This window comes from Magnolia sinica, chromosome 14, assembly GCF_029962835.1.
Source record: "Magnolia sinica isolate HGM2019 chromosome 14, MsV1, whole genome shotgun sequence".
NCBI lineage: Eukaryota > Viridiplantae > Streptophyta > Magnoliopsida > Magnoliales > Magnoliaceae > Magnolia > Magnolia sinica.
The window spans coordinates 70,287,992-70,301,720 of record NC_080586.1 but is presented as its reverse complement, the minus strand read 5'-3'; the positions used below and the strand labels follow the sequence as shown (position 1 = coordinate 70,301,720).

The window sequence follows — 13,729 nt, the reverse complement described above, 5'->3', positions numbered from 1 at the left end:
TTTAATGTATTCAAGATCTATAAATCTGAAGTAGAAAATCAATTGGATAAAAATATTAAAATCCTTCATAGTGACCGAGGAGGAGAATATTTCTCTAATAAATTTTTTAACTATTGTAAAGAACACGGCATAATATATCAGTACACAACACCTTATACACCACAACAAAATGGTGTAACAGAGAGAAAAAAATAGGACATTAGTAGAAATGGTTAACTCAATGCTAATACAAGCACAATTGCCATTAAACCTATGGGCAAAAGTACTGTTAGCTGCATGTCATGTTTTAAACCGAATTCCTTCTAAGAAAATCAAGACCTCTCCATACGAAATATAAAAAGGAAGAAAACCAAACATTAGGTATCTTAGAGTGTGGGGGTGTCTTGCATACTGCAGAACACCAGAACTGAAAAGAACTAAGTTAGGACCAAGAGCTATCAAGTGCGTCCTTGTAGGATATGTACAACATCGTAAGGCCTATAGACTTTTAGACTTAGACTCCAATGTAATCATAGAGTCCAGAGATGTAGAGTTCTTTAAGAATTCTGTATTCACGTAGAAAAAGAATGTTGAGATTCATTCTCCTAATGAAATTATAAAAGAAACACAAATAAAAGAGAAAACTCCTAATGAACCTCGTAGGAGTCAAAGAGCAAGAGTAAAAAAGAGTCTTGATCCTGATCAAATAGACTCATAGCGACTCTCTTTTCATCTAGTTGAGGGTGATAGAGAGAAGGTGAATAGAAAAATACCTATGGTTTTAACTATAGAAGATGAACCTAAAACCTTTAGTGAAGCTATGACTTCAAGAGACTCCGCTTTTAAGAAAGAAGCGATTAATGATGAAATGGATTCCATAATGTCTAACCAAACACGACAATTGGTAGATCTACCTCCAAGTTCTAAACTAATAGGTTGTAAGTGAGTATTTAAGAAAAAATATTATACAGATGGTACAATTCAAACCTTTAAGGTAAGATTAGTTGCTAAGGGTTTCCGACAGAAAGAAGGAATCGATTATTTTGACACTTATTCACCGCTAGCTCGAATAACATCGATTAAGATTTTATTCGCCCTAGCATCCATACATCATTTTCATATCAATCAAATGGATGTGAAGACAACATTCCTGAATGGTAATCTTGATAAGGAGGTTTACATGGACCAACCAGAAGGGTTTGTTCTACCAGGAAATGAAAGAAAAGTATGTAGACTTGTTAAGTCTTTGTTTGGATTAAAGCAAGCACCAAAACAGTAGCATGATAAATTTGATTCTAAAGTTCTGTCTTATGGTTTTGAACATAATATTGCTGATAAATGCATATATTCAAAAGTGTGTAATGATTATATTGTAATCATATGCTTGTATATAGATGATATGTAATCAGTAATAAAATAGAAGGTGTAACTAAAATCAAAAAGTTTTTCTCTTCAGTTTTCAAAATGAAGGATCTTGGACAAGTAGATATCATATTAGGTATCAAAATTAAAAAACATAGTGGGGGTTTCACAGTATGCCAGTTTCATTATATTGAGAAAATAATAAACAAGTTTAATCACTTGAAAATTAAAGAGGCAAAGATCCCATTTGATCCAAGTATCAAGTTAAAAGAAAAAAGTGGAAGAGCAGTTGCACAACTAGAGTATGCTAGTGCTATAGGCAGTCTTATGTATGCAATGCAATGTACAAGACCGGATATAGCATACGCTGTAAATAAACTAAGAAGGTTTATGAGTAATCCAAGTGTTGAACACTAGAAAGCAGTAAGTAGAGTTCTACATTATCTTAAAGAAACCAAAGAACTAGGGTTATTTTACTCAGAATTTCCAACAGTATTGGAAAGATATACCGATGCAAGTTGGATATCGAGTGTAGGGGATAATAAGTCCACTACAGGGTGAATATTCACCCTAGGAGGTGCAGCTATATCTTGGGGATCCAAGAAATAAACTTACACAACACACTCAGCTATGGAATCTGAGTTCATAGCTTTGGTTACTACAGGCAAAGAGGCTGGGTGGTCAAGGAATCTTCTATTAGAAATTCCATTCTATGTGGAGCCTATACCGGCTGTTTTACTTCATTGTGGTAGTGAAGCCACTCTAGCGAGAGCCTATAGCGGTACATATAATGGGAAGTCCAGACACATAAGTTTGAGACATGATTTTATAAGGCAATTGATTCAAGATGGAATCATTGCGATCTCATATGTAAAGTCAAGTAATAACTTGGCTGATCTTTTTACTAAACCCCTAACGAGAGAGGTAGTAAGGACAACATCTAGAGGGATGGAGTTGAAACTCTTTACTTAAAGTTTCACCAGTGAAAGAAACTCAACCCTAAATTAGAAAATCTCTAAATATTGGGTTTAATAGGTAACAACAATTCACTAATAAGTGAAAAGTTTTAGCACTAAATAAATTAATAACCTCATCCAGAATGATAATGCTGGCCGTTTTAAAAGAGGGATGAGTATTAAACTCTTAATGAAGTCCAGTCAAACAGGACAAGTGTTTTAATGGAAATACTAGAAGAATTCCACCTACGTGAACGTAGAAGTGGTGCCGCTTCTCATGAGAGTTAGAGTTATCTCGGGATCGTTCATGAAACAAGATAAGCACATGGCCATTAAAAGTGCTAAGCGAGATTATAAATGAACACTTAGTGCAGGAGCTATTATGTATGTGGTATTTTTGGTTATATAATATAGAAATAACTGGTTCAATGTTGCGGCAACCAGAAATTTCGAAATAACTTTAAAATACTTACACTAAGGAAAGATTCAAATCGCAAGATATCTTTCTTTATGCATAATAACTGTTATTATTCTGGCAGAGTTTTCATTGTTTTAAAAAATCAGTAGGGGATTATTGAATATCAATGGTTTTTAAAATAATAAAAATGAAAATTTAAATTTTTTAAAATTTTGGGATTTTCCCGCCAAAACACTTTTTGAATTTTTTCAATTAAAAAGTGAGGTGTGTGTGCTTTGTCCCACATCGAAAATGAGAAAAAAATTTTTGTGGTTTATATGTGGACTTGTGAAGAGTATTCTTACTTGGAGTTTTTGGAGAAGTGATACTCGGGTTGTGTGTTCCAGTGTGTAGCACTGGAACACACGCACGCACGTGCACGCTCTCGCTCGGGCACGGGCACGGGCATGGGCAAGGGCATAGGCAGTGTGGCTGTAGTGACGTTAGATGACGCACTTTGCACTTTGCACGTGCCCATCATGTCTCAGAGTGGTTGCTCCCTCGCGACCTTACGTGAGACGGTGCGATGGATCTAGTCTGTGCCCGTGTGCAGTAGGTTTAAAATGGTCTGAGTTTTATAGAAGACTGAGAACGGTCGGATCATAAATCTGAAACGTTTAACAGTTTCTGAAAACGGTTCTCTGTCTTAAAAGCCAAACGGTCTAAAAACGGATGGACTATGATGATCCAACGGTCAGATCCTTTTGATCCGATGACCAGAAACGGCTGGAGTTAATGATCAACGGTCAGAAATGTAATCCAAACATTCTGAACCATTGATAGCAGTCTAGCAATGGTCCACTACATGATACCTATATAAACTGGACTATTCCAGTCTGATTTCATCATCTCAACACACCAGCTTTCCCATCAAATTAGATACAATTCATAGGTCCATTCTAAAATACTTGGAACATCTCCACCATTTGAGTTTGCCAGAAGAAATCTGCTGCGTTAAAATTATTCTACAGTGGACCTATCGTGATTGCTTCACGCTGGATCCAGATAAGACTTGTCTTATCCTGGAAGCAATTTGCTTGTAACCCATCAACAATTGATAAGGGGGCGAATCACGCTTTAAGGATAGTGTATTTTATACGTGATTCAGCTTAGTGAAATATTTTATTTTCGATTTATTTTTTGATATTTTCGGTGTATCCAATCGTTTCTTCCCAACATTATGAGCCTTAAGTAGTATGGGTGATGAGCCATTTGTTATGTATACACGAATGGACTTGTATTTATAGCGATTACTTTTATTAATCATGATATGGTGATAAAAAAGGCCACTAAGTGTATAAGGTTTTCATAATTGATTGCTTTGTAAACCAGATTAATAAAAGATTAGCTAATCAAGCATTTATGGTACTTTTACCTAATGATGTTGATGATTGTCCCTTGGGGGAGTCGGGTCGTAATGCCGATGTATGTCCTTTATAATTTTCGGATCATGATGCCGATGATTGTCTCTTTAGAGATGCTGGGTCATGCCGATGATTGTCCCTTGTGGATGTTAGGTCATTGTTGTAGTTTATTTGTATCGTATGTTTTACTCGCACTGCTGGCTAGATCTGCATTCCCAGGCCGATGTACATTCATGTATTAATCAAGATTTACATGTGAAGTGAATATAGTATCTTTCTTTTTTTATATTTGTAAACTATACTGGACTATGATGATGGATGTGTAATTTTGGGAGGAGTTTTCATTGAGATGACCACTCACCCTTTTAGTGTACACACCATTGGATGATGTAGGATCAGAAGAAAAGGTGATGATATCCTGAAGAACTATGAGAATCCATGGACGAGATACCTTTCATGAGTGCAGCGGAGCTCTTAGAAATCAATCAATAAATAAATATATTCCTTATGTTTTAGTAGAACAATTGGCACTTAACGAATTATTTAATTTTTTAATAAATGAGTGGACAAGTTTAATTGATTTGATGATGATTGGAACTCTATTTTTAAAGTTAAGTTTATTTTACTTTTCTGCGATGTATATCATGCAAATGTGAAAATTGGATTGAATGGAAAAAAAAGATGTATTATAAAGAAGCACTCGTTTATTATTTATCTAACACCTTAGAATTTGGTATATAAGTATCTATACTTGAGTGCCAGATTTTGGATTGTTATAATACCATACCATAAGAAATATAGTAGGGATAATGATGCCCACTGCTGAAAACTTTTTAGGGCCAAACGTGATATTTATTTGCTATTTAACCTATTCATAAGGTGACTTCGACATAAATGAAAGGAATTAAAACAGAAATATCAGCTTGATTCAAAACTTCCGTGGCCCCTAAGAAGTTTTTAATGGCGGTTGTTCAATCCCCACCATTTCTTATGGTGCGGTCCACTTGCGATTTGCATTTGCCTCTTGTTAGGGCTCATGTCTTAAAATGAGCCGGTGAAATAGATGAATGGAATGAATATGGCACATACATCACTAGGTCCCACAAAGCTTAAGGCTATAGGAATATTTATAGTTGGGGGCTGCAGGAAATTCACATCCCCCTGGATGGCGGATCCAAATTGGGTACAGAGTAACTTAGCATGCTATCTGTGGGGCCCACGTGATGTGTCTTATCAACACTGTTCATTCATTTTTCCAGCTCACTTTCGGTTATGAGCCCAAAATTGAAGTATATCCAAAGTTTAAGTGAACTACACCATAGAAAACAGTGGTGCTTACATCTTACCTTCTTCATTTCTTGGACTTGCGGTTGCCACTGACCAAATAAAGTTCTAAATTTATGGTCAGCTAAACACTATTAAATTGCTTGTGAGGTGGGGAACCACAAGACTCTCTAGTTTGAGTGACTCCTACGGTTGTTTCACGGTCAAAGATGACAAGGGCCTTGGTGATGGAAAATGAGTCAAGAATTTTTCTTTTTTGCCCACATGGGTATTTCTACTTTATGAGATTTTGATTTTTAAAATTTTAATTTTTAATTTTTAATTTTTTTTAATTTTTTTGATTTTTTTGATTTTTTTTTTGAGAATTTGACTTAGTTTTTAAAAATCTATATTAGAGGTGGAACTATAGAGACCATGTATGCGCTCAACGTTAGTCTAACTGACTGGAGTTGGAAAGTAAAAAAAAAAAACAATAAGTAAGAGCAAATAAAAGAATTATGGGAAGAATATAAATGCAGGTTCGGAAAAGATGTGAGAAGGAAAATGAAAAATCAAATATACTTTAAACAAAGAGATGATAGGGCATAGCCAATTCTGACCCTACTCATGGACTTTAGGTGAACTTCCCTCCCCCTCTCCCCTTTTCTTTTCTCTTGTCACTCATGTACGATTTCTCTGGCTTTTTTGCCTTCAAATCACTCTCTCTAGGAGATTATTCTTCTCCGCAAATCACCTCTCCTCTCTAGAGCCCTTTCCTATCACTTGAAAGCTCTCCTCCCTCCTCTAAAGAGAGAATGAGAGAGAAATCGAGCCAAATTTTAGAGACTAGCTACACCAAAATTACTGTTCAGGAACGGCTATAGTTTTGGTTCAGAAACGGTTTTAAGCGCTTTCTAATACAAAACGGTTTCGAACCGTACCCGAGTACAGAGATAGGGAACACTTCATTAAGATCAGGCCCACCATGATGTTAGACGCCTTATTAAAAACAGATTTAGTAAGAGAGCATGCGTCCGAAAAACCCCCCAACCCGAAAAAACCCCCAAATTCCAGAAACCCTAACCCCATCCGCCTCAATCCCTCCCATTTCAGAAACCCCGATGAGCACCCTATCCTGCCAAATCGCCACTCCATCCACCCTTCTTCGCTGCATCAAGTCTGAAATCCTGTCATTCGCCCCAGCGATTGGAAAGTGGTTTCTCGAAAAAATCCGAAACCCGCATTTTCAGCTACCCTTTCCACCTATTTCTCCCTATTCATCGGTAACACCTACAATGGGAAGATAGTAGACATCTACATACCCTGGAAACCCACATTCAGGAGACCTCACAACTACGCCGTCATCCGTTTCCTGTACGAAGATGACGTGCGCGCGGCTATGGGTTTCCTTGATGGGAAGATGGTGGACGGAAGGATTTGGGGAATCTCCTGGGCTAAACCCAGGGTTCCTCCCTCTCCCACCAGATCAGAGCCCCTCATCGAAGATTCCAACTCAAGGGCATCTCCTGCTCAAACGCTGAGCACCGGCCGCTCCTTCGTTGATGTAGCCAAAGGCCCTACCAGATCTGCATCCGGACCCACCAATCTGCCCAAGTCTCCAACCAGAAATGCATCCATCCCCATCAGTGCAAGCCCTCCTTCTTCGGCAGCCGCGCATCTGGCGCATGCAGATTCTAAGGAGGTCCGAGAAAAGCTACGAGATCTGAGCCTCGCCTTGGTGGGGTATGCCTCCAAAAGTGACCTGTCCATCAGCCATTTGGTTAAATGCCTCAATGACTCAAGGTATATCTCCTCTGCCATAGACATCATCCGCACTGGGTAGGATCAGTTTCTCTTGGTCTTCAAGACTCGGATGGAACTGATCTCCTTCTTTACTGATACTATCCTGCATTCCAGTATGGGATTTGATAGGGTTGATGTATGGTCCCCTGCCCTCGCCCAAGCCCATCAAGTTGTTTGGATTCGCTTCTTAGGGATCCCGCCTCATGCTTCCTTCCGTCTTTTCGGCGTTAGGGAACTCATTCGTTGTGCTTCAGTGTTATAATCAGGACAATCTATGTTGGATCATTGATGATGGTTTTGTATGTCACATGTCTAGTCACCAAAACATTGTACATCAGCATGTCTGCCATTAGAGTTCTTTTTTCCCTGGAATTTGTTGTAAAGATGCCATCTTTTCATACTTTTCTTTGATTTGTCTGTGGTGATGATTTTCCACATCTGAACTTTATGGCCCAGTTTGTCAGAACGTCTCCATGTTGAAAAGGTGATACCATCAAAAAGTTCATGGTTAAGAAGGGCCAGTTCGTGATAAGTGGGTCTTTGGCCAGTTTCTTTTTATGTCCAATCTTGCATTTAAGCATGTAGCAAGCTGGTTGTGTGCATGTGCATGCAAAATCATCATGCCATTATTTTTAGTCTGAATGCATAGATTAAGTTGAATGTGATTAATCTTCAAGGTGGTATGTTACACTTCAGCTTTGTTGAATGTAGGATGGCCATTTAAGAGTTTTCAAGTGGCTAGTATGGAAGTCCTTGATCAGCCTGATGCCCATGCCTCTGTGAAAGATTTAGATTTCAGGTACATGAAAATATTTGTAAATGTCTGGAAAATGTTTGTTTATGTTTATCATCGTGTGACAAAAGCATTTCTTTAGAATGATTAGCAATCCAAGGTGAGGCATGTCAAATAGATGTTTCAAGTTGATGATTAGATCTATTTTTATCTGCTTTTACTGCCATTCTTTTGTTAGTACTTTCAGGTACAAGCAATAAGTTGCATTGTGAGTCAATGTAGGCATTTACATATAAGTCTCAGAAGAATATTAGTCTTGCAACCATTTATTTAGCTGTTTTGATTCGATAATGGATCGATGGATTCGGGCTCTTAGCATGCTGGATTGCCAATGCTTGAAGTGGCCTATGTAAAACAGGGCGCCGACCAATATCTCATTTAGGTAGTGAGGCCCTCGTCACAGTATAACACAGGGAGATTTGATTGGTAAAGCTGTGCACCATAAGAAATGGGCCCAGCTACATCAGCTGAAAACCGATAACAAAATAGAAGGTTCCCAGCCATCTATGATAATGTACAGCCACACCAATTAAAGTTCACTAACTCACCCCACCACAGCTGATGGGGGTGAGAGCCTCACTACTTAATCTACGTCCCAAGTTCAATCGGTGGAAGCAGATTGACCCCACCACCATCCAACACAGTAGGTGCCGTTGGTGCTGTGAGGCTCATCGTGATATATATTGCATGATACTTATGCACCACTCTGATGTCCCACACACTTGCTAGATTGGCACATGTGCTGTGTGAAACAATGTGTTTGGAGGTAGCAAACTTTTCAAAATCTGAGTTCGTACATTTTTACTTAGCTTCTTTTGTGAGAAGAACAAGTAGTTCGTTTATTAGACATGGGTTCCAATGAGTCACTGAGCGATTCATTCGATGGGGCCTGCTTGGGGTAAGTGTGTCATCCAAAGAGCCATTGGCTAGTGACTAATGGTAATTTAATATTGTTTTTATTGGAAAAAGGTGTCAGTGCCAATACAGCCAATTCAGTCATCACTTTTTTCTTTGCATAGAATGGATTGATAGAAGTCACTTTTTCTTATTAGCTATTTAGATATCTATGTTTTACAAAGATAATGTCACTGCTAATGTCAGAACACTCACCTTTTCTTCATCATATAGATATCTTTCTCAGGTTGCTGAATCATTTTACTTATATAAACATGACCTTGCATGTAGCAGGGTCTAAAATCCCAGACTCACTTGGTTAGTGGTCAGTCCTAGTCATATTCCAGAAACTGGTATGATTCAGGCAAGCCACACTGAATCTGTTCAAAACTTTGGTTTGCATGATCCATGTTTGGCTTCTTTGACATGGACCAGTTGCCTGTACGACTTTGCTGATATGCATGAGTCTTTGGTACATGCCTGAATTGGCCATGGATTCGTCGCTTCTAGGGCCAGTACTGATTGCAACTGGGCAAGTCTACTCGATATTGCATGATATTTAAGCTATTCATCTCATCTACTTATTTGCATAGCTGTTGATACAGAATGTACATGTTTCATGTATTAATTTTCCCTTTAGACCTTGATAGAGATGTTTTTGCTGCTGATCTTCTTTTATCTGGTATACTCATGTTGTGAATTACTTGGAGTGGTGCATATGCAGTATTCCATCAAGTTCTGTTGACATATTTGCATTCTGTTTTTAATTGTGATCCAATCTAGCTAACATATGCTCATTTGAATTCTTTATCTGCCATTTTTGCAGGATTAAGAAACACATCATTTGAAGGTTAGTTCTCATTACACAAACTGTATACGCAAGGCAGTAAATTTTGTTAACTTGACATGTTCGACAAAATGCCAGTCTTCTACTAGTTGTAATAAATAAAGGAAGCTTGATTGTGAACATTGTACATTTAATTCTTCTATAGACATTAACACATAGTTATATAAAGTTTGCTGCTAGTATGCTTATCTGTGTCCTTTTTGCTTTTTTCTTTTTTCTTTTTTCCTTCCACAGACAAGTGCGCACGTGCGCGCGCGCACACACACACAGACACATATATATATTAATTTATATATTGTATATTGAAATCTCTAACAGTCTGTCGACGATCACAATACGCGTTTAGACTGTTAGTCGACTTCATGTTGGGATGGTGAGTCATGGAAACCCTCACATTTATTATTAGTGTCAGATAACAACATGAGCATCTGCATCACCGTATGTGAGAAGACCCGCCCAAAGAGAGCATTGGCACAACATTGGTTTCTTTCATCATTTTACATATAATTCAAAGAGCCTTTAGACAATGTACAATGGTATAGGAAAAAGTAGGTTTTGTTTGGTGATCTTTTGCTGCTGAAGAGGTCTAACATTGTACTCATTTCCATGCTATTAGAAGCTTATTTAGATTGTCAATGGTCAATGTCCAGTGCTGATGATAAGCTTACATTATGCAGGTCGAAACATCACTTTTTGCAATGAGTATGAGGAGACCTCCTGCTTCCCTATTACCCGAACTTGATACCTCTTGCAAATTAGATCCGGTAATTTTCAACATGTCAGAACATGATTATCTATTATGCCTTGCCTATCAGTTCTTAGTGTCTTCAGGATGACGAAATCCTTGCAATAATACTCTGTTGAAATCAAATATACTTCATATTTGTTGGCAGACAATAAAATCATTAGTATTTATCATGCATAAGAATGTGCTTGATTTTCTGTTATGGTTTGGGGGAACTTAAATTTTTGCAAGGGATATGTGCTTCAGATAGCATCTTCTGCTAATACCATGACTATGGCTGCAACTTGGGTTTGGGTTGACCTGAATTGGGTCGGATTGGTCAGTTTGTCAAGGTCCTTGGGTCGGGTTGGGAATAATCACATGCATTTAGTTTAGGTTGGGAATAAATAATCACATGTATTTGGTTCAGGTTGGGTTGGGTCATGTCAGGTTACTAGTTTGGGAGTTATCACAAGAATTCTGGCTATATTCCAGCCAGCATGATCAGTGATAATCAAGCACAAAAGCAACCTGTTTAAAATGGGTAACCACCATGATGAATTTTGATATGCCCCCGTTTTTGAGATTTATTTATTTAATTTTGTGAAATTCTTCATCATTAATGCAAGAAACTAGACGAGTCATCCTTGTATTTTGTCAAGACTGAAAAGAGTTCAAAAGTTGTAAAAAAAAAAAAAAAAAAACCCTTAGCAGATGAAACTAAAAGAAGTAAAAAAGTTGCGAAGAAAAGTAACTTACGTGCAGAGGGAACAACATATATGTAAAATACAATCTTTTCCACCTACCAATGAAACTACCATGTAGATCTATATTGTTCATCCAGTGGTTTGTGCCGTAACACAAGTTTGTTCTCATTCTGTAATGGTCCATCATCAATTCATCTCTATAAACCACTTGCACTGAAGGCGTGTGTGGTTTTCCAATTTCCAATGTAATTCAATGTAAAGGGCCCATCATTATCATTTCAGTGTTCAAATATAAAGTAAACAGGTAAATGAAATTGTAATCATTCCATTTTCATTTTCACAGGAAAATGAAATTGTAAACAGGTCCTCGCCCCATGCCTCCACATGATGCCGAGGCAGAAAGCTGGTCCTGATAATACGAAGGTGAGAAAGCATCTGAAGAAAATCAATTCTCCTTCTTAGTCCGTTACTTTTTCTTTGCAAATTACTGTATGCTGGGTGGATATTTCTTATTGACATGAACAGTTTCTTTGTTGATTTGCAGAAAAATGAAGGGAGGGTAACTACTGATGTATGGGTTCCAGGGAATACCAGGAATCCTGAAACATGTTTTAAAAGACCAGGTACATAAAATATCTGTTTCTGTTCCAAAGGTGCTCCTTCAGTAAATTTGATTACTAAACTTGTTTATTGGGAATGAATTTTGCATGAGCAATTCTAAATAAACAATTCCAGAGAAGTGTTTATTGGAATCATTTTTTCCATTTCTAGAAGCAACACCAAACAGGCCCTATGCTTGTACATTTTGGTGGAGCGAAACAGAAGACATGTTCAGTGTTTCTACTGATAATGGCAGATTGAGGCATTATCGTGACTTGCAGATGTTGCTACAACGTGTTTGTCGATTTACTGGATGTCTGTCTGCTATAGCTATTCTCCCAAGTGAGACCCTTTTTTTTCTGCTGTTTGTCGATTTACTGGATGTCTTTCTGCTGTTTGTCGATTTACTGCACCTACCATGTCAGTTTGCTTTGCCCCCGAACTTTGTAATGCCATTTTGTTAGATCTATCTTACAGGTGAAACTATGAAAAAGATTGTGCTGAGGCTACAATGCCAGAGCTGCAAACATGTCTCCCAACACCCAATTTAGGTTGGTTTCTCAGATTTATTTTATATATATATATATATATATATATATATATATATATATATATATATATATATATATATATATATATATATATTGTTTCATGCAAGCATTCAACATTCCATGCTAGGCGTCACTTTAGGTGGTCCCCACTTTGTAAAGATTTTATTAGACTTTTGGCATGCAACTGGATGATTAAAAAGGATTTAATCTCTTCATGGTATTTCATTAGCTCACAATTCTTGGTTGATACCCATGCTCAAAAAGGTTTGAAAAATAGAACTGGTTAACCAGGCCGAGTGAACTTGGAACTCCGCGAGTCAATTAATTTAATTTTTAAATTTCCAAGAAGAATATAAGCTATAGGTAGTGCAAAATAAATAAATAAATAAATAAAAAGAATATGGGCCTAGCTTCTACAAGTTGAGTTCTTCGACTCGCCTAAGTTTAAGACTCCATTGAGTTACCATGAACCTGAGAAAGTTTCTCATTGAACCCACAACTTCATGAACCTGGTTGAATTGGCTAAGTGTATTTTTTTCTTGAGACATGTCAGCTTTTCTTGGAAAATCCACTTATTTTAATGTTGTTCTTGTTTTTGATATTTTTCTCTTGGGTGTCTTGTTCTTTTATGTGTGATGCTTCCAATGATACATTTTTATTTTCCTGTGGGTTGCTCCCATTTCTATTTTATTTTCATTGCTTTCTATTTTGCTTATAATAAGGCTATTTGGTTTTATTTATATCAGGCATAGGTGGACTGGTAGATATGAAGCCCATCTATGGGACAATAGTTGCAAGAAGGAAGGCAAGGTTAGTAAAACAATAGGGGGATGACCATTTTCAGCATTGTTGATTTTTCCCTTTCACTTTTGAATTGTTGGCCTGACTGCTAAGATATGTGGTTTGTCCGGTTTTTTGCATGTGCGATTGCAATCCAATCGAATGCCTAGCAGTTTATTTGGGGGAGCCTTCTCTTTCATTCCTTTTTAAGTTTTTGAAATTTTCTTTAATCATCCAATACAATATCTTGTTTATTTATTGTACCTTTTATTGCCATTTGTGGATTGTAGGGGGGTATGATATTGAAGAGAAAGCTGCAAGAGCTTACGACTTAGCGACGCTCAAGTATTGGGGACCTTCAACTCGTATCAACTTCCCGGTATATGATTGATAGCAAGCGAAATGGATTAATCTGTCAATCTCTCTCTTTACCGAAACTATGGTTCTCGTGTTTTTTGATGTTGGCCTCAAAATGGATTCTTTGCAGTTGGATAACTACCACGGAGAACTCAAAGAAATGAAGAACATGAGCAAGGAATTGTTGGATTATAGAAGCCTGAAAATGAAATGTTGTATTGAAATTGGAAATTGGAATTGAAATTGAAATGTATACTAGAAAAGAAGGAAAAGATTAGTGTGAATCATTTTA

At 37.4% G+C, this 13,729-nt stretch overlaps 2 protein-coding genes across 5 annotated transcripts; both read left to right on the top strand.

Annotated features, from left to right (window-relative positions):
* The first annotated feature begins 6,437 nt into the window (after nucleotides 1-6,437).
* Nucleotides 6,438-7,983, top strand: LOC131226111 (uncharacterized). Its single transcript, XM_058221804.1, has 2 exons — nucleotides 6,438-7,184; nucleotides 7,896-7,983. Exons 1-2 carry the CDS (start codon nucleotides 6,781-6,783, stop codon nucleotides 7,906-7,908), a joined length of 417 nt encoding a protein of 138 aa, XP_058077787.1. The 5' UTR covers nucleotides 6,438-6,780; the 3' UTR covers nucleotides 7,909-7,983.
* A 2,089-nt stretch (nucleotides 7,984-10,072) lies between these two features.
* On the top strand, nucleotides 10,073-13,107 carry LOC131226112 (uncharacterized). 4 transcript variants are annotated; one of them, XM_058221808.1, is made up of 5 exons: nucleotides 10,719-11,572; nucleotides 11,694-11,772; nucleotides 11,921-12,091; nucleotides 12,227-12,300; nucleotides 13,047-13,107. In XM_058221808.1, exons 1-4 carry the CDS (start codon nucleotides 11,534-11,536, stop codon nucleotides 12,298-12,300), a joined length of 363 nt encoding a protein of 120 aa, XP_058077791.1. In that variant the 5' UTR covers nucleotides 10,719-11,533; the 3' UTR covers nucleotides 13,047-13,107. The 4 variants fall into 4 exon arrangements, 3 of the variants coding, with proteins under 3 accessions (XP_058077790.1, XP_058077788.1, XP_058077791.1); XM_058221807.1 differs by lacking the exons at nucleotides 12,227-12,300; nucleotides 13,047-13,107 and adding an exon at nucleotides 10,073-10,091 and having other exon boundaries at nucleotides 11,493-11,572; nucleotides 11,921-12,220; XM_058221805.1 differs by lacking the exons at nucleotides 12,227-12,300; nucleotides 13,047-13,107 and adding an exon at nucleotides 10,128-10,482 and having other exon boundaries at nucleotides 11,493-11,572; nucleotides 11,921-12,220.
* The last annotated feature ends 622 nt before the right edge of the window (nucleotides 13,108-13,729 follow it).